The 19,539-nt window shown below is 38.8% G+C and overlaps 1 protein-coding gene across 4 annotated transcripts in view; it reads right to left on the bottom strand.

The window, feature by feature from the left end:
- Positions 1 to 19,539, bottom strand: part of TADA2A (transcriptional adaptor 2A) — a 55,585-nt gene that overhangs the window by 27,431 nt on the left and 8,615 nt on the right. For 3 of the 4 annotated variants that reach the window (XM_063110516.1, XM_063110519.1, XM_063110517.1), the window contains exons 3-7: positions 13,665 to 13,771; positions 12,603 to 12,662; positions 3,968 to 4,059; positions 2,317 to 2,474; positions 748 to 836 (exon numbers count right to left, since the gene is read on the bottom strand). In XM_063110516.1, coding sequence (XP_062966586.1) covers positions 748 to 836; positions 2,317 to 2,474; positions 3,968 to 4,059; positions 12,603 to 12,662; positions 13,665 to 13,771 — 506 coding nt within the window. The remainder of the gene's footprint in view (positions 1 to 747; positions 837 to 2,316; positions 2,475 to 3,967; positions 4,060 to 12,602; positions 12,663 to 13,664; positions 13,772 to 19,539) is intronic. The other variant, XM_063110520.1, reaches the window with a different exon arrangement.

Raw genomic sequence — 19,539 nt, 5'->3', positions numbered from 1 at the left:
AAATCAAAAGATTTGTGAATACATTCACATGGCTTGAATTCCATGGATGAGCAAGGAACATACACAGTTTTTTATACATATTCATCCTTCTTTATATACTTATGGATACATTGCAGTAGTCAGCAAACTACTATCCATCCCACTGCCTGTTTTTGTACATAAAGTTTTATTGAAACACTGGAATACTCATTTGTTTATGTATTATCTATGTTGCTTTTGCACAATAACGGCAAAGTTTAGCTGCAACAGAAACTTTATGGCCTGAAAAACCTAAAATATTTACTATATAGCCTTTAATAGAAAAAGTTTGCCAGCCCCTGATATAGTACAACCTTGAAACCCCCATGTATGGAACGAGAACTAGACTGAAGAAATTCTATACCTACTAATGAAGTAGGAGCCAGCACTGATGCAACTTAAGAAACAGGTTCTTGGTCTGAAGAACTTTTACTGTTTCCACACATGAAAATGATTACAAAAGAGAAAAGACATTCAAATGGAAGAAAATGTAGGCCGCCTCAAGGCACTACAAATTACAGTGCTTTGAAAAACTCCTTCTAGTAATATGGAGACTATGGGTAAGAGATATAAGCTTCATCAGAAACAAAAACAGGGCTGACTAGTTAGCTCAGTTGGTTAGGGCATGGTGCTGATAACACCAAGGTCAAGGGTTCGATCCCTGTACCAGGCAGCCACCAAAAAAAAAAAAGGTTTTCCTACCTTGTGCTAAAAACATGTTTCTCCTACCTCAATGAAATCTGCTCGAGCTGGCATGTACCCTGCCATGTCCCGAGAAAGCAAGGAGTCAAAGGTAGGTCGGGGAGGGTCATCTGTAGCTGGAAGAATTTAGAGTTTTTCTCAGTTAATAAAATATTGGCATGAAATAGTGACACAGAAATAGTCCTTATTTACACTATAGAATATTTTTGTTAGGAGAAAAACAGTATCTGAGAAAATAAAGAAAATTAAAAGGTTTTTATAAAGGGAATTGTGAAAAAGATAATAAGGTATTATGAAAACAGACTGATTTCTTAAAAAAGGAAACTAAGATAAGGGAATCCTCTAAGTAAATATGGGGAAATTCCCTAATTTTTACTTTCCTAAAATTAAAGGAAACAAAGGACCTTTTCTTCTAATATTATAGAACATAAATATTTACCCTTTCAACCTTAGCTCTCTTGCCCCTTAGGGCCAAATTTCATCCAACTAAGAATCAAAAAAACCTCACTGGATTTGGAAGTCAAGTCCCAGCTCTAACATGCAGTAGAAGTTGCACAAATTTAACCTTTCAGAATCTGTTTCCTGGGCCGAGCCCGTGGCGCACTTGGTAGAGTGCTGCGCTGGCAGCGCGGCGACGCTCCCGCCCGCGGGTTCGGATCCTATATAGGACTGACCGGTGCACTCACTGGCTGAGTGCCGGTCACGAAAAAACGACAAAAAAAAAAAAAAAGAAAAAAAGAATCTGTTTCCTCATGAATAAAACAAAAGCACTTGCTCTGCCTATCTCACTGGGTTGCTATTGAGAACAAATGGTCTAATGCATTCTATAACCAAATGCTAACATCCAAAGTGCTATCCAAATAGGAGGTATCACCAGCCTCTCAATTAGTCAGCTATAAAACTGTTTCCAGAGAGTATGAGAAAAGGGAATGCGGAAGGCAAAACATATCTCTTTCTTTATGCTCTGGGAATCATTCAGGAAAGACATCCATTTATAATTCATCATGTTTTGGGTTATATTTTATGAAAAGACCCATTGGCCCCACAGGCAAATGTGATTAAAAAGTTCGCCATCACCGCCACAACCGAATGAACAAAAATAACAAATTGCTTCTTGGACTTGACACTGGGACACTTAATGAGTAAAATACTGGACTCTCTTAAGCAACTCTTATGTATGATCATAAACTCTCCAAAGGGATTGCAAAAAGGCTTGTACTAGCAACAGCATAAAAAGGTTGGTCTCTTTTCAACATCTTATCTTACAGACGCAAGCATTAAAGTTAACTGATATGTCCAAGGAACTCACAGTGGGTGGAACTACATATTGGCTTCAGGAACCCTAATAAATTGAAAAGTCCAGTATAGAACTATATAGTCCACTATAGGACTACAGTCCAGTTTAGAACTCTGACCCCTGGTATATATTCCCTCCTTGCCATATTATGGCCTGACTCTCAATAGCTGCCATGCCAACTCCTCCTATCTTCCATAAGCTCCTTAGTTGTCCAAGTCATCAAACAACTTTTTATCTGCTACTGAAACAGGGCTCAAGAATGAGCTAAGTATCTCTTACCAAAATAGGGAGGCACTTACAGTGAAATGGAATGGCTGTGTCAGCAGTTTTTGCTTCCTCTGCCTGTTTCAGGTTCAGCAGCGTAGACGCAAACAGAGGGTTATTGATGAAATGCTTCATATAGTGCTTCTCACATTCCTCCTTGGTCTTGGTACACATTTGATTGGCTACATCCTGCCTAGAGGAGTATGAGAAAAAAAGACAGATGTAGTGCTCTCATTTATACACAATGGTAAAAGCATGGTTTGTTCTTTCCATATTTTAAGTCACATCCATATAACATCTGTAATCTGATACCTCCAAACTAATATCCTGGCAGTATCAGTAGAAAAATGAGACAAATATAAGCCTAGATTAGTGTCATCTGATGTTCCAAATACTGCTATTCCAAGATATAAAACAGTATCTAAAAAGTCCTTTACTTTCTACCAAAAGAAAGGAAGATGACAAGAAAATTTGTAAATTCTCCTGTGAGCTAGGCTGTAGGGAAAGAATTTCTATAAATAATAAGCCACTTCTGAACACTCAAAATGTACATAAGTATAGTTTTATTTTTACATAATGTTTTATAGTTCACAAAATACTTCACATGGACAAACATTTCCTTACTAGAGCTCCTATGATATGCCAGGCACTAAACTGAAAGATTCACAACAGTTTAAGTTAATCCTAGTATTAACCTTGTGGTGTGGATATTATTATTATCTCAGTTTCGCAGAAGAAAAAATGAGGCCCAAAGAGACTAATAAATTTGCTCAAGAACACAAAGCTCATAAGTGACAAAGCCAGAATTTATACTCAAGACCTCTGACTCCTAGCCCAGGTGATGGAGAGGCAGAGGTGAAATCCCTCAAAGTCTGTTCCCCTGAAGCTCTCTCTTCCACAGCACTTCACTTACCCTTCACCTAAGGCATCACTATGCTATGCTTTGTGTACTTCAATCATTTGTATATATATTTTGATTGCCCTACTAGACAAGCTTCTGAGGGCAGGATGCATATCTTAATTCTTAGCTTCAGCCCCCTCACAACCAAGCTTGGGACCTTACCCACAGTGGGTAGAGAAGCAATAGTGTTTTCTGTGGTCTTTGCTAAGAGGAAAAGAGGACAGGGAGGATTAGCCCACTTCAGAGAGTTAGAATTGCAAGCAAAAAATGAAGAACTAGGCCAAAGATGACTAGCAAGCTCCTCACAAGTGATCACTTTTCCACCTTCTTTGTTGTTCCCCATAGTACACAATATTTGATGATGCTTAACAAATGCTGAATGAATGAATATAAGCAAAATGTGAACTGAATTCAGGTCTCCTTTTCAGCATAGTATATTCTAATGAACACCAGGAAAGATTATATATACTAGCAAGTCAGGACAGGGAGGATCTAATTAAGAGTCCTTCATTAACCATTTTCACACCCTAAGCTTCAGATTCTTTGCGAAAAAAATATATTTAATAACACTGCTCAGTCATGGACCACTAGACATCCCATATCCTGTGAAGCATTTCAGCCCTGGAAAATAATAGGCAGAGGGGAAGAAAACTTGTCTCTAATCACAGGTCAATAGGAAAAAAACACATGCTTTCCTCTTCCTGAGGCTCCTCCCTTTACATTTCAACAGTAGCTTCTCCTCTGAATCCACTAGGTCAAGGTAATTCTTAACACCAAGCTCTTACCAATTTCCAAAGCCACAGTCCATCACAGCTTCTAAAAGGGCCATTTCTTCTTGAGCAGTCCAGCTGGGATCAAGAACCGGAAAATCTGAGGTCTAAGGAAAAAAAAGTTTTGCCTGAGAATAGAGATAGAAATACAAGCTAGGAACACCAACTGTAGTACTAGTTTATACTTGAATGTCATCCTCACGGTATTGAGAAGCACCTAAAATTTACTTTTATGAGTAGTCTACCTCTCCCACCCCTATTTCCTCCACTAGCTACAAGTGTACAATAAATATTATCACTCATAAATGCCATGTAACTCATGCAGGAATATATATTTTTGGAAATATATATATTTTCCATTGGAAAGTGGGATTTTTGGCTTGGGAAAAAGAAAAGATATAGATGTAAGATCTATAAAATTATATAAAAGACTTGTAGTCTTGTATTTGAATTGACAGTTCTAGTAGAAACTCATGATCTATTTTACTTTAAAAGAAAAATAATTTCAACAGTGTTTATTAAAAAGGTTTAGAAATGACGACCAACCTAGTAGCAATGAGTGCTTCTAGTGCCCAGTTTGCAGTCTTCAAATGCTATTCCCACTAAAAGGAATCAAGACTCCTTAGGGAAAGGCTGATTCCAGGTCTGGGTCAGGAAATGGACAAGACCAGGCTGGAACATTTTGTCATACTGGGAAGCAAAGAAGCTCTCAACGACTATAAGGGTCATGTCAAAAGGATTCAGAAGCCAAATTGTAGAGACTCTTGCTAACCAAAAATGGAATATTTGGGGCATCAATAAGGATAAATACAAAGGGTTGAAACTTGTTAAATATTTTAAATATCTGGAGGATGCTAGGGAACCAACTCATATTTTCAAAACTAGTAAAGAAAAATAATCAACATTTATCCTTCCTTTCCTGCACAAACTTTATCCAGGGTCACCAAATAGTTAATAATGAGAAGTTTATTTTTATAGTAATCTAACTCATAAACTAAAAGGGGTGATAGAACTAAAAGACTGCTATTTTGTAATCCCTGATGAATTAACAGATCCAGACAATGATCATAAATGAATCTGATGTAGCCACTAAACCTAACTACCAATTTACAGGAAACACAGAAGACAGAGGAACACATTAATCAGCAAAATCCAGATGGTAATAACATCTATAAGACAACCAACTCAGTTTTTAAAAATTAAACAAATTATAAGAAATGAGAGAGAAGAGCTTTTAGATTACTGAACACGTGGAGGTGCCTGGAGGGTGGTGTATCCAGAGAGGACATGGAAGCTCTGCGCCCCTTCCCATATACATTACCCTACGCTTCTATCACGTCTGGCTGTTCATCATTTAACGTCACTAGTGTTGTCATGCTGAAACCATGTACCCCCTGATATGACACAATGAGAAGGCACTTCACCTCTGTGGTCTTCCTGTTAAACACCAATAACCCAAATCTAATCATGATGAAACATCAGACATGGACATTCTACAGAACACTCTTTGAACTGCCACAATCATAAATAACAAGGAAAACCTGAGAAACTGTCACAGATTGGAGGAAAGTAAGGAAACAACAACTAAATGCAATATGGAATTCTTAACTGGACTATGGAACAAAAAAGGACATTAGTGGAAAAGCTGAACAAATATGAATAAAGTCTAAAGTTTAGTTATTAGTATTGAAAAAAAATAAAGAGATAAAAAATAGTTACTAGTATTGTAGCAATGTTCATTTCTTAGTTTTGACAAATTTACACCATAATGAAAGGTGTTAACATTTGGGGAAGTAGGATGAAGGGGTATATGGGAGCTCTATGTACTATATTTGCAACTTCCCTGTAAATCTAAAATTATTCAAAAAAAATTTTTTTTTAAATCAACAAAAATAAAAAATAAGACCAAAAATAAAATAAAAGAAACAAGAGAGAGAAAAAGGGAGAACTCACATAGAAGACATATATGAAGCGACCAACTGAAAAATTGGAATGTATAGACCTTATTTGTATCTCAATTAAAACAAACTGCAAAAAAGTAAAAGAAGGAAATTATGATGCCATGCACCACATCCACTGAAACAGCTAAAATGAATAAGACGGACAATGCCAAATGCTGACAAACATGTGAAGGAATAAGAACTCTCATACATTGCTGACAGAGGTGTAAAATGATACAACCACTCTGGAAAACTTTTCAAACATTTCTTTAAAAGTTAAACTATCAAGGGTTCCGGTCAAGATGGCAGAATAGACGGTTCTCAGCGTCAGTCTCTCCCACAAATCAACAATTCAGAACTATAAAAATGTAACATCAGCCAAGCTGGGGCTGCTGGAGCTCAGGGGAAGAGGAGGAGAGACCCACAGAGTTCATGAAGGCAGGAGAAACCACTATGAGAGAAAGAAAAAACTGCTCTGAGGGTTTTGGGCTGCGGCCGCTTTAAGGCTGGAACTGATGAGCGCATTGAGCAGTTTCCTTCAGAAGCTGCAGCTGTGCCCTTCAGATGGAAAGGCACCAGGGGAGAAGAGGGCCTTGGCATCCCCCAGGACAGCAAGACCACTAACAGGGTTCCCGTTGACCCATGCAGGTACGAAGAGTCAGAACAATTGAAAAAAGGGAGCCATTCAGAGGCCAGTGAGTCAACACAAGGGACTGGTGCAGTGCCTGTCCCATGGGACCTGTTTGCTGCACGGGCGGTGGGGGAGAGGGGCCCACCGAGAGAACAGTGTGACACAGCAAGGACAGCCGACCTGCCCCCAATCAGCACAGGACCACTCAGAGGAGACTGGTCAGGAGAGCAGAACTGCATTGAGCACGGTTTGATGAAAAAACTCAGGCTCAGATCAAAGTTTATATACAACCCAGATCCACCAGATCTGTGGAGAGCCAGCAGTACCTATAAGGTCAACCATTAAACCCTGAGCTACAAAAAGCTTTTCCTAGGGAAACAGCAGTAAAGCAGCAATTTAGCTCAACCACATAGCTCAAGTACTGGTTCCCACAGGAAGTTCCTCCGTTTTAGAAGTAAGCAAAGGACAACAAATTAGTTCCAGCCCCGGCACACCACCAACGCCTTGGAGCCTGCCTGGGAACTGGAGGCTTGGATCCAGGGACCAGAACCCCCTCCCACAACCAGGCACACCATGCCAGCACCTAGGGGCCCACCTGGTGACCCGAGGAATGGAGCCAGGGACTGGACCCCACTCCCACATCCAGGCACACTGCCAGCACCTCAGGGCCCCACCCAGGGGCCCAGAGTATGGATCCGGGGACTGGACCCCCCCTCCCACAACAAGGCACACCATGCCAGCACTTCGGGGCCCACTTGGGGACCTGAGGTATGGAGCCAGGGACCAGACCCCAATCTCACAACCAGGCACACTGTGCCAGTGCCTCAGGACCCACCTGGTGACCTGAGGCATGGAGCCGGCAACCTGACACTCCCAACCAGGCACACCACCAGCACCAAGGAGCAGGCCAAAAACACTGCCTCCATGTGGGTGGCCCACCACAGCCACCACAATAACCATGGCTGCCATAAAAGTGGCTAGACGCCACAACCACCATGCAGATGGTCCGCCAACCACTGGAGTGCATTGACACAAGGAGAGTCACCAGCAGAGATAAAGAAAAGAAGAGGATGTCTCTCTCCACAAAGCCCATTTCAGAGTGACAGAAGAAGCATCTGCTCTATGATAATATAGGGGGACCTGATCACACCTCTCAGCATTGGACAGATCATCTAGGCAACAAATCAACAGAGTAACCATTATTCTTTCAGGAGAGAAGAAATCTAGAGTAATTAGAGTGGGCGGATGAGGAGAGGGGGATGAGGAGAGGTTGGACAAGGGGCATAAAGAATAATTACGATTTGTAACAATATGTATGCTAGTAATATTGATTTGATCAACATATCTCAATGATGAACCCCCAAAATATGCATAATCAATTTTGATTCAATAAAAAAATTATTTTATTTATTATTTTTTTTAAAAAGATGACCCGTAAGGGGATCTTAACCCTTGACTTAGTGTTGTCAGCACCATGCTCTCCCAAGAGAGCTAACCAGCCATCTCTATATAGGGATCTGAACCTGTGGCCTTGGTGTTATCAGCATCATACTCCCAAGTGAGCCACAGGCCAGCCCTTTCAATAAAAAAATTTTTTTAAATAGTTAAACTATCATTTACTCTATAACATGGCAAGTCCGCTTCTGTATATTTATCCAAGAAAAATGAAAATATATGAACATAGAAAGCCATATACAAGAATGGTCATAGCAGCTTTATTCATAATAACCAAAAACTGGGCAAGGCCCAGGTGTTCATCAAAAGGAGAATGGATAAACAAACTATACTATATTCACACAATGGAATATTACTCAGTAATTAAAAGGAACGATCAGTGGTAAATGTGCTACTGATATATATAACATGAATAAATCTCAAAAACATGCTGAAAGAAAGAAACCAAGAACAAAAGAGTACCTACATTATATGATTCCATTTATATGCAGTTCTAGAATATGTAACACTGGTCTACAATGATAAAAATCAGAACAGTGATTGCTTCAGGGAAGGAAAAGGGGGCAGGGTTTTAAAAATAAAGCCTTTATGAGATGATTGAGAAAATGTAAAGAGTGACTAGAACTACTTAGAGACCTAAAGAAAAAAAGATGAAATGATATAATGTCTGGGGGATCTGCTTCAAAATAATCTAGAGGGGAAAGGGTTTAGATGGAACAAGATTGGACATGAGCTGATAATTTTAAGAGCTGGTGATGGGTATATGGAAATTTATACTACGTGTGGCAGCTGGTTACAATGGTGGTCCCTGATGAACTTCTAGAATTCACATCCTTGTGTGGTCCCTTCCCATCTAATATGGGTTGGACCTGTGACTTGCTCACAAAGGCCTGGCAGTTTCCACTTTTGTGCTCCCAAGCCACCAAGTAAAAACTCTAGCCTTCTTGCTGGAAAGACCATGTAAAGAGGCCACATAGAGAGGGAGTGGCCCTAAGACTACCTGGCAAAGAACCAAGGCCACAGGCAGTTAAGTTTCAACTAACCCGCAATCAATTCGAGCCATCCTAATGAGGTGCTAGAGGTGTGTGAAAAAAGCCTCTTGGACTTCCATCCCAAGCACATCATATGGAACCCAGAGCCACCCTTTCTGTACCTAATCTGAATTCCTGACCCTCCTGTGGGAGATAATAAAATGTCTATTACTTTAAGCCATGAAGTTCTGAGGTAGCTGTTACGCAGCAATAGATAACTGAACACCACTCTCTCTAGTGTATGTTTGAAATTTTCTATAATAGAAAGTAAAAAAAAAAGAAAGTGACACAGAATGTCTTCAGACTACACAGGCATTTAGATTATTGTTACATCTTTTGTCAGTGACCCCCCCAAAAATCTGTCATAATTTGTAAAACTACATACCAATAAGCAACACATTTTTATCTGAGCACATACTATAAATATGCCTAGCACATGAGGTATTATGAAATCCAAAAAAGAAATTTCAGAGTCTACATCTGTATTAAATTCATAATAATCACTCTTAATCTGGCAAGTACCATAAAGACATGTAAATACAACAACTCACACATTAGTTGAAGAGCCCATGTTATTTTTAAAACTGTATTTTGGATTTTTTTTTTTTTGTAAGATGACAGGTAAGGGGATCTTTAACCCTTGACTTGGTGGTGTCAGCACTATGCTCTCCCAAGTGAGCTAACCGGCCATCCCTATATAGGGATCTGAACCCATGGCTTCGGTGTTATCAGCACTGCACTCTCCCAAGTGAGCCATGGGCCAGCCCTTATTTTGGAATATTAATTACCCCTCACCAACTTTACTATGAGATAAACAATAAAAATGTTCCATACCATGAAAAAAAAAAAAAGACATAATGCAGTTTTTACTTAAAGTTGAATCAGTGTTATTCAACTCTCAATCTCATCCCTACTGAACTAGAATCTCTAACATAGCAAGGCCTAGAAATCTATATTTATAAGCTTCCAGGTGATTCTTATGCACTAAAGTTTAAGACTCACTGGTATAAAAGGGTGTGGCAGAAAGAGCTGCCTTGACTTGTTCAAGGTTCTGAGAATTACAAGACAAAAATAGGCATAGAACTCAGAAATCTTGATTAATGCACCACCCACCACAGCATGAGTAACTCCCAGAAATACAGCACTGTGAGATGACACAAGTACTGAAAAACATTTAAAGTTATCTGAGGCTTAATATACAAAAAAATCAAGTTTTCAGTGGCTTCATGTGTAGAAAGCCAAAATCTGGTCATCATTCCTGTACAAGGAAAGATCCCCTGGGAATAGGTAAGATTGGCCAAAAAAGGAAGAGAGTATTAGTAACCCCCCAAAGCTCCCCAAAGCAAATGACAGAACTCTGAAATGTGTTTGTATGGGTGTTGAGTATGTGAGAAAAGGATGATGTAATCAGAATTAAGTGAACTTGGAGTGAAATTTAGTCAGTGCTCTCAGCATTATGCAGAAGACATGGTTCCCAGAATAGCTTAAGAAAGCTCACGATCAGCTTTCCTACAGTGGATAAGCATGACTATCAACCTACCCAAGCTATACTGAATTATCCCTTAAGGAATTATTTCACAATTTAAATGAACAAATTTGTATTCTGGCTCAAGGCATTCTTGTGTGAATTTGTGAAGAATAAACCAGTTTTCTAAAGATCTGATAACCTTGGTGAAATGAACTCAAAGCCATGGCTAGTTTCACCACATTCTCCCAATCCCTCACTCATTTTGCAATTAACAAAAGGGGAAAAAATGTTTTACTCCAAGTCTTAAAATTAATGAAGACACTGTTGAAAAGACTAAAGGTGTTTAGAGAGGGGTAGGGGAAGACTAGCCAGTTGGCTCCCGAGAACGCTTACTAAGTAGCTTTTCTTTAATTCATTATGGTCTAGAATCTCTCAGTATTATAGGCCCAGAAAATCATTCTAACAGGACCCCACAAATGATCAGACTCAGAGATACTAATTCACCCTTTCTTAACTTTTAAGAGACTGAAGTCAATACACTACAGTGCTGTGGTAGGTAGAATTCTAAAGATGTTCCTCTGTTCTCCCAAGATTCCTGTCCCCCATTTATTCAATCAAACACTAACTAGGTACTTCTATAAAGGGACTTTGCAGATGGAATTAAAGTTAATAATCAGCTGACAAAGTAGGGAGATGATCCTGGAGTATCCAGGTGGACATAATGTAATCACACGAGCCCTTCAAAATAGGAAAGACAAAACAGTCGGATTCAGTGCAGGAGAGATGAAGCAGGAAAGATTGGAACGATTCCAAGCACTTCATCAGCAACACTCAATGACTACCTGCACTGCTGGCTTTGAAATTGGAGAAAGGGGGCCAGGAGCCAGGGAATGCAGGCAGCCTCTAGAAGCTGAGAACAAGCCCTTGCCAACAGTCAGTAAACAAACAGTAGAACCACAAGGCAGTGAATTCTGCCAACCTGAATGAGCCTAGATGTGGATTCTCCCCCACGGCCTCCAGATAAGAGCCCAAGCCAACCAACATCTTGAATTCAGCCTATGGTACCTGGAGCAAACCAGCTGAGCCTAATGGTCTTCTGACCTTCAGAACTATGAGATAATAAATTCATGTTCTCTTAAGCCGTTTAATTTTTGGTAATGTTACAACAGCAATAGCAAAACTAATAGAGTGCCAACTGATTACAATGTAAAACTATTATGTCAAGCCAGCCAGCATGCTTTCCTGTAAGAAAAACTACATGGGAGGCCAAATGTCAAAACTGCCCGGTGAACTAGGAATTTAGTTATATGCTTAGTTTCATCAGTTATCAGAGCATATTATCTTGACAAAGGTATATATACCTGTCAAGCAGACCAGATATCCACTTTGGCTTATTAAACACCCACTCCCCTGGCCAGGGGTTGGAAGAACTCATTCCTTTACAAATGGCAATACAATCAATCAAATTACAGCCAAGGTGTGCATGTGTGTTTTGTTTTTTGTTTGTTATGGTGGCTAGTTAGTACAGGAAGCAAACCCTGGACCTTGGTTTTATCAGCATCATGCTCTAACCAACTGAGCTAACTGGCCAGCCCTACCGTCAAGTTTTCTTCTGGCCTATAAACTAGTCTGCCTCTTCAAAGTGTTTTATGCATTAATTCATTCACTCTGTGTTCATCTTATAACTTACCTCTCAGAGGGTAACTAATTCTCCAACGCAGGGGGATGGAGTGTCAAACAAACTTTACCATTAGCACACAGTAACAACATATTGGTTATATGTTTATCAGTGAACTTAAAAAGCAGTGTACCTCTTATCCTCAGAGAATCTCAAAGTACTTCCTTTAAATACTTTCTAAAGGTCAAGGGCTCAGATCCCTGAACCAGCCAGCTGCCAAAAAAAAAAAAACCTTCTAAATCTGAAACAAATGTGAGTACATAAAACTATTTTTGTACTTAAATACCTTAGTATTAGTAGATCTACAAAACCATGAAAAACTTGTAAGATAATGATTACCAAATTCAGAAGAGACAAAAAAAGAAAAAAGATACTTGGAGATGAAGAAAAAAAAAATTCCCAAATACTTGAAAAATTCATGCAAATTCCCAGCAACTTTATCATTACCATTATTTCATAAGTATGATCACTCTGATGTTTCTTGTATTCAAATCCTCGAGTGAAACACTGCAAAGAAAGAAAAATTCTTACCAAAAAGCTACTTTTTAAATGCTTTCTTTAAAGATAGAAGATGGTTTGTGAATACTCTAGTGAAGAGTTCAAGAAGATTCACTTAATCTTGCCTACAACTGCAACAGAATGGTATACTGTATTCATGATCACAGCTTTTCAGTGGCTCTCACAGAATAAATCAGTCTGAAAAAAAATAACTTCTTCCTAAGACAACTCTTCCTTGGATAAAAGCATAAACTCTGCAATCAGACTGCCTAAATTTGAATCCTGGCCCCATACTTACTATATTTCAGTATTCTAAGACAAATTTTTTCATATTTTAAAAGTCTGAAATCAGGATTCATCGTATAATTGAAAGTGTATCACAAGTTTCACCAGCCATTTTTACATCTCTGAAACTGGAATGCTGCTATTTTACATTTCTGAAATTGGAATATAATCAATAGTATCTTGAGTCTAATAAAATGTTATTTGCTGTGTGACCTTGCACAAGTTAATCTCTCTTTACCTAAGTTTCTTCATCTATAAAAGGGGATACTAATCATATTTAATTCATAGAATTGTGATGATTTAAGGGTTAATTCAAGTAAAGTATTTAAAATAGTGCCTGGCACAGAGTTAGCACTTATAATTAGTATTATTACCGCCATCATCACCCACAGAATGGTTTGTCCCATTTTTTGTCACCTGTACAGAGATCACTCATCAATAAGTCAAACAGTGTCATCAAAAGGAATAATCCTCCACTTTTTTCCTATAATCTTAATACTTTAAATCTACTTGCAAAAACAGTGTTAAGCATCAGGTTGATACAGATGTAGAGCAGTCTGTCTCATCTGCTGTTTCCCAACTTTTCACTGGTAAAATGTGTAATGGATGATTGACAAGAAACTAGATTTAGCAAGGTATGATCCTCCTGAGCAATCACAATAATTTCTGAATTACTATATCCATAAAACTAGGCCAGGACAGGCAAGCCTCTCCTTAATGAGTTACCTGCAGGCAAAGAAGAAAAGGAGGTGGGCCACATTCAGCACACTTGATGTAAGGCTCCATGAGGTAGGAGGAGCAGCCTCGGCAAGGGGGGTTATCAGAGGGATCATCTAGAAGAAAAAGAAAACAAATACGCTAGCTTCAAAACACCTTATGATTATCTTAAGTGCAAAAAGGTGAAAATCTGCAAATAACTACATAGGTAGTGAGTGAACAGTGTTGAAAGGTTCATGGAGGGGCCGAGCCCGTGGCGCACTTGGTAGAGTGCGGCGCTGGGAGCGCTGCGACGCTCCCGCCGCGGGTTCGGATCCTATATAGGACTGGCCGAGTGCCGGTCACGAAAAGGACAAAAAAAAAAAAAAAAAAAAAAAAAAAAAAAAAGAAAGGTTCATGGAGAAAAGATGAGCTCATTCCAAATAAGAAAAAGTTATGCTACTTTTTATTTAAAGGCAGCTTTGTTCCTTCCTACAGTGTACCCACTACTTCACACAGCCTGTATGTAGATATGGCCCCTGTAGAGAAATCTACAAACACAAGTTTTAAACTGGAAAATTCAGGGGCCAGCCCGTGGCTCACTTAGGAGTGTGGTGCTGATAACACCAAGGCCGTGGGTTCAGATCCCTATATAGGGATGACTGGTTAGCTCACATAGGATAGCATGGTGCTGACAACACCAAGTCAAGGATTAAGATCCCCTTACCAGTCATCTTTTAAAAATATATAAATAAATAATAAATAAACTGGAAAATTCATAATACTGGTAAATTACTTTTCCAGGAGGAAAAATGGACACATACCTATGCAACGCATATCATATAAAGCAAATCTCACAAAACGTTAATTCCTGAATCTAAGTAGCAGGCATACAGGTAATCACTGTACTGTTCTCTCACCTTTTCTACAAGTTTGAAAATTTTCACAATAAAAAGTTGAGGGGAAAAAAAACTTTAAAAAAATATTTATATATAAATATATAAAATGGGAAACACTACTTTATATACTAGAGTTGGGATTTAAACCAAGGAAAGCTCCCTCCCTTTCTCCTGCAGTAAGCACAGAACACAGCAAACCTTCTTCCAGTTCCAATGATAGATAGCATTGGAAATATTAAGGCAAGGAGTACAATCCAAACTCTTTAAATGTTTTTGTTTTTTTTGTCTTTTTCGTGACCGGCACTCAGCCAGTAAGTGCACCGGCCATTCCTATATAGGATCCGAACCCGCGGCAGGAGCCTCGCCGCGTTCCCAGAGCCTCGCCGCGCTCCCAGCGCCGCACTCTCCCGAGTGCGCCACGGGCTCGGCCCCAAACTCTTGTCATAAAAATGCAGACATGTGTGTCCCCAGTTGCCCCAAACTCTGCCTCTCTACAGGCAGGGCAACCTAACAAAATTGTTCTCTGTGATCAACAGCAGTAGTCTAAAAGAACAAAGGCTTTGAAAATAGATGAAGGGATTTAATTTGTTTAGCCTAAGGCAGGATTCCTCACATTCTGTAATAGCATTTTCCTCAAAGTTCCAGAAACACTCTTCAAGGCACCTTTCTCTCCTCCAAGTGATGATTATCGTTCCTTTCATTTGTTTTAAAATTAAAACAGGGAGGAAAATGACAGAAGAAAGAAATGTACTCCTCCTGGGGCTGGCCAGTTAGCTCAGCTGGTTAGAGCATGGTTATAACACCAAGGTCAAGGGTTAGGATCCCCTTACCGGCCAGCCACAACAAAAACAAAAGAAATGTACCCCTCCTGGCAGTAGCTTCCAATTAAATATATGGAATAGCAACTACTCCACTTCTCTCATTTTAAAAAAAATTGGTGTGAGGGGGGTACGGTGGCAGCAGTAGGGTGGTACCTGAACAGGGATTAAAGCCTGAACCTTGGGGTTATTGGCACCACTTTAACCAGCTGAGCTATCTGACCAGCATCCCCCCACTCCCATTTTAAATTTTAATATGGAAGAACAAAATTCATTTTATTTTTTATTTATTTATTTTTTTGTCTTTTAGTGACCGGTAAGGGGAACGCAACCCTTGGCTTGGTGTTGCCCGCACCGCGCTCAGCCAGTGAGCGCACCCACCCATTCCTATATAGGATCCGAACCCGCAGCGGGAGCGCCGCTGCGCTCCCAAGCGCTGCACTCTCCCGAGTGCACCACGAGGCCGGCCCCAAAAATCATTTTATATTAAGTGCTAGATGCCAATTTTTTTTACCAAATTACCCTCTTTCTCACTTCCTGTTATTTTTTTTTTTTTTTTTTTGTCATTTTCGTGACCGGCACTCAGCCAGTGAGTGCACCGGTCAGTCCTATATAGGATCCGAACCCGCGGCGGGAGCGTCGCCGCGCTGCCAGCGCAGCACTCTACCAAGTGCGCCACGGGCTCGGCCTACTTCCTGTTATTTTAATAACATAAGCTTGCTTCTCTTTCCTCAAACTTTCTTCAAAAAAAAAAAGCATTAGCCATCGACCAAAGGGTTTTTAAACCCTTAGATCAAGAAGCAATTATTTTGTAAAAGTAATCCAATTTATAGTTCTTAAACTTTCAGACAATAAAAGTATAAAGCATGTCATCCACTATTAACATCTTGAAAAATACTTCTCCACCTCTTCTTCTGTGTATATGTGTGTGTATGTATTTATTTTAACAAAAGCAGGAAACTATACACCATGTTTTGTAGCCTTTTTTTTTTTCACTTGTGGACATTTTCATGACAGTACACATAGATCTTCCTTGTTCTTTTTAATAGATGAATAATATTCTATTGTATCAATAATCTAAACTAATAGTTCTCAACTACCCATTATGAAGATATTTCGGAAATCTAAGTAGGTACTCTTTTGTTGCCACAATGACCAGGGAGAACTACTGACTTTTTGCAGGCAGGAACCAGGTATTCTAGATATCCTGCAATGCTCAAGACATTCCTACATAACAAAAAACTGGCCTGTGACCTGTGTGACTTTCAAGTGTCCACCAGACATCTGAGTAGATAGAAAAACCTTATAATTACATATAAAGCAAAATATTTTTGACAGTTTTAATATCTGAAATTTCCAGTAAGACAACTCCATGTAGATCTAGAAGAGATTGTATCTTGTCTTGTTTGGAACTTCACAGGAATTATTCAAATTTGTGGTATTTCCCACAAGTCCCGATATAACACACCTGAATCACTATGCATTTGTAGTAGCTGTAAGATGCACAGTGATTCAACACATGGGTACAAGCACCGGACTACTTCAGTCACTATGTGTTCTATTGTAATCATGTCTAAACAGATTGAGTTACATATTATTTTATTACAAATTGCATTATTCATTATATATTACTTCTATTTTAGTTATGTTTTATTATAGTTAGATTTTATATTTTGAAATTATGTGTGTGATGTATTATCCATGCATTTCATTTCCAAATAATAAAGGGGCTTTAAAAATATTACAGAAATCAATGGGTCTCATAATGTTGAGAACTAATCTAAGCAGTTCCCCACTGGTGGGCATTTATGTTTTTTCCAATTTTTCATTATTATAAAGAATGCTGAGGGGCTAGCCAGTTAGCTCAGTAGGTTAGAGCATGGTCCTGATAATGCCAGGGTCCAGGGTTCAATCCCTATACTGGCCAGCTGCCCTTTATATGTGTCTCGTGTTGCTATAATAAAGAAGTGTTCTGCACTTAAAAAATAAAGAAAGAAAGACAGAATACTGAGATGAATATTCTTGGATGTACAACACTTCATATTTGTTCCTCAGGACATATATTTTCCTAGCACTAGAATTGTTGATTATACAGAAGGTTGTTGAGGGTTTTTGATATATAGTCATATTGTCCTTCAAAAACGTATTCCAAGGGCCTGCCCGTGACTCACTCGGGAGAGTGCGGTGCTGATAACACCAAGGCCACGGATTCGGATCCTATATAGGGATGGCTGGTTTGCTCACTGGCTAAGCATGGTGCTGACAGCACCAAGCCAAGGGTTAAGATCCCCTTACCGGTCATCTCTTTAAAAAAAAAAAAAAAAAAAAGGTATTCCAAAATTTTTCTATAATTTAGGAGTAGAGAAAGGCTTTTTTTACAATCATTCAAAATCCAGAGGCAATAAAAGGTTAATAAACTTGACAATATTAACTAAAACAAAAACTCTTCTTTGACCAAAACACTAAAAACAAAGTAAAAAACCAAGTAAACTAAAAGAAAATATTTGCAAACATATCAGATAAAGGGTTAAAATCCCCATACTGGCCGGCTGCCAAAAAAAAAGGCAGGGCTGGGGGGAAGCTAAACTCCCCAATACATAAAGAACTTTTAAAAATTGAGAGGGAGAAAAAAAAGATCAAAAATTCTATTCCAAAAGACACAAAAAGATAATTAAGAAAAAAAAAGAGACATAAAAATGGCCTTAAACTTATGAAAAAATGTTCAGCTGCAGTCATAAGATAAAAATTAAAACTACACTGAGATGTAATTTCTCATCCATCAGACTGGGAAAAATTCCAAAGCTTGACAACATACTTCCTTAGTAGGGCTGAGGGGAAATAGGCTGTCACAAATTGCTGGTGGGAATGCAAAATAGTACACCTATAGAGGGGAATTTAGCAGTACCTAAACAAAACTATGTACCCTTTTATCTTTTTGACCCAACAATCCTACTTCTAAGAATTTACCGTGAATATATATCTCCAATAATACCAAAATACATATGCCCAAGGTTATATATTAGAACATTATTTGTAATTGCAAAACACTACTTAAATGTCCAAGCACTGGAGATTATTTGAACAATGGCAGATCCACACAATGGAGTACTTTGCAACTCCAAAAAATTAGAACAATCTCTCTAAACTAATAAATTCCAGGAGACACTATTAAGTTTAAAAAAGGGGGGGGGGTTAAAAGAGCATATATAGTATGCAATCTTTCCTGTAAGAAATTAGAGAAAATTAAAAAATATATTTCTTGTTCTTTGCAAAAAAATAAATAAATAAATAAAGGACAGATAAATCAGAAAACAGTGAGGTTAGGTAACTACAAGGGGTTGGAGAAGGGAGGGTTGGAATGGACTGGAAGGGATATAGGAGGAGCATAATGTCTCCAAATACATCTTTTTGTGTGGTTTTGACTTGTGGAATCACATTTATGCTCTACATATTTTAAAAAAAAAACAGTAAAAATGGGAAAGGAAAATAAAACAGAAGAACCCAATGGTATTTCAAAAGAATACTATAACTACACTGAAGAGGTGGAAAAAAAAAATAAGAATCAATCTATAGTGGACTGAATTATGTCTCCCCCAAAACTCACTGAAGCTTGAATTCTGTCCTCCAAGTTTTATGTATTAGAAACTTAGCCCCACTGTGACTGTTAAGAGAGTGGGAAATCCTATTACAGTAATTGTAAGGTGGAACCTTGAGGAGGTGATTGGATTGTAGGACCATACAGTAGTGAATGGATTCATAACAGTAGTCAGGGGCAAGGTTCTCGGGGCTTTAAAATAAGAGTGAATGAGGAGGTTACTCTCTGCTCTCTTTGCTCTGCCATTTCACAATGTGACACCCTGCGTCTGTGAAGTCACCACCAAGACCCTCAACAGATGTGTTCCCTGGACTCTGGACTTCCCAGCCTCCCAAATTGTAAGCAATAAATTTTGTTTTCTTTATACAATACCCAGTTCCATTATAAGCAACAGAAATGGACTAATACACAATCCAAGTAACTTATAAATATTTCATAATATACCTTCAGTCTTGGATGATACAGGCAAGATCGGCAAATAAATCCTGAACTTTTTGAAGTATGTCTATTTTAAGTAGTGATATGTGCAAAGCAATTCTTAAATAACTTTGGACATATTAAAAGACTGAGCAAATGAGTAAATGTGTTAATGT

The sequence above is a fragment of the Cynocephalus volans genome, chromosome 10, assembly GCF_027409185.1.
Source record: "Cynocephalus volans isolate mCynVol1 chromosome 10, mCynVol1.pri, whole genome shotgun sequence".
Classification (NCBI taxonomy): domain Eukaryota; kingdom Metazoa; phylum Chordata; class Mammalia; order Dermoptera; family Cynocephalidae; genus Cynocephalus; species Cynocephalus volans.
This window is presented reverse-complemented; position numbering and strand designations above follow the sequence as displayed.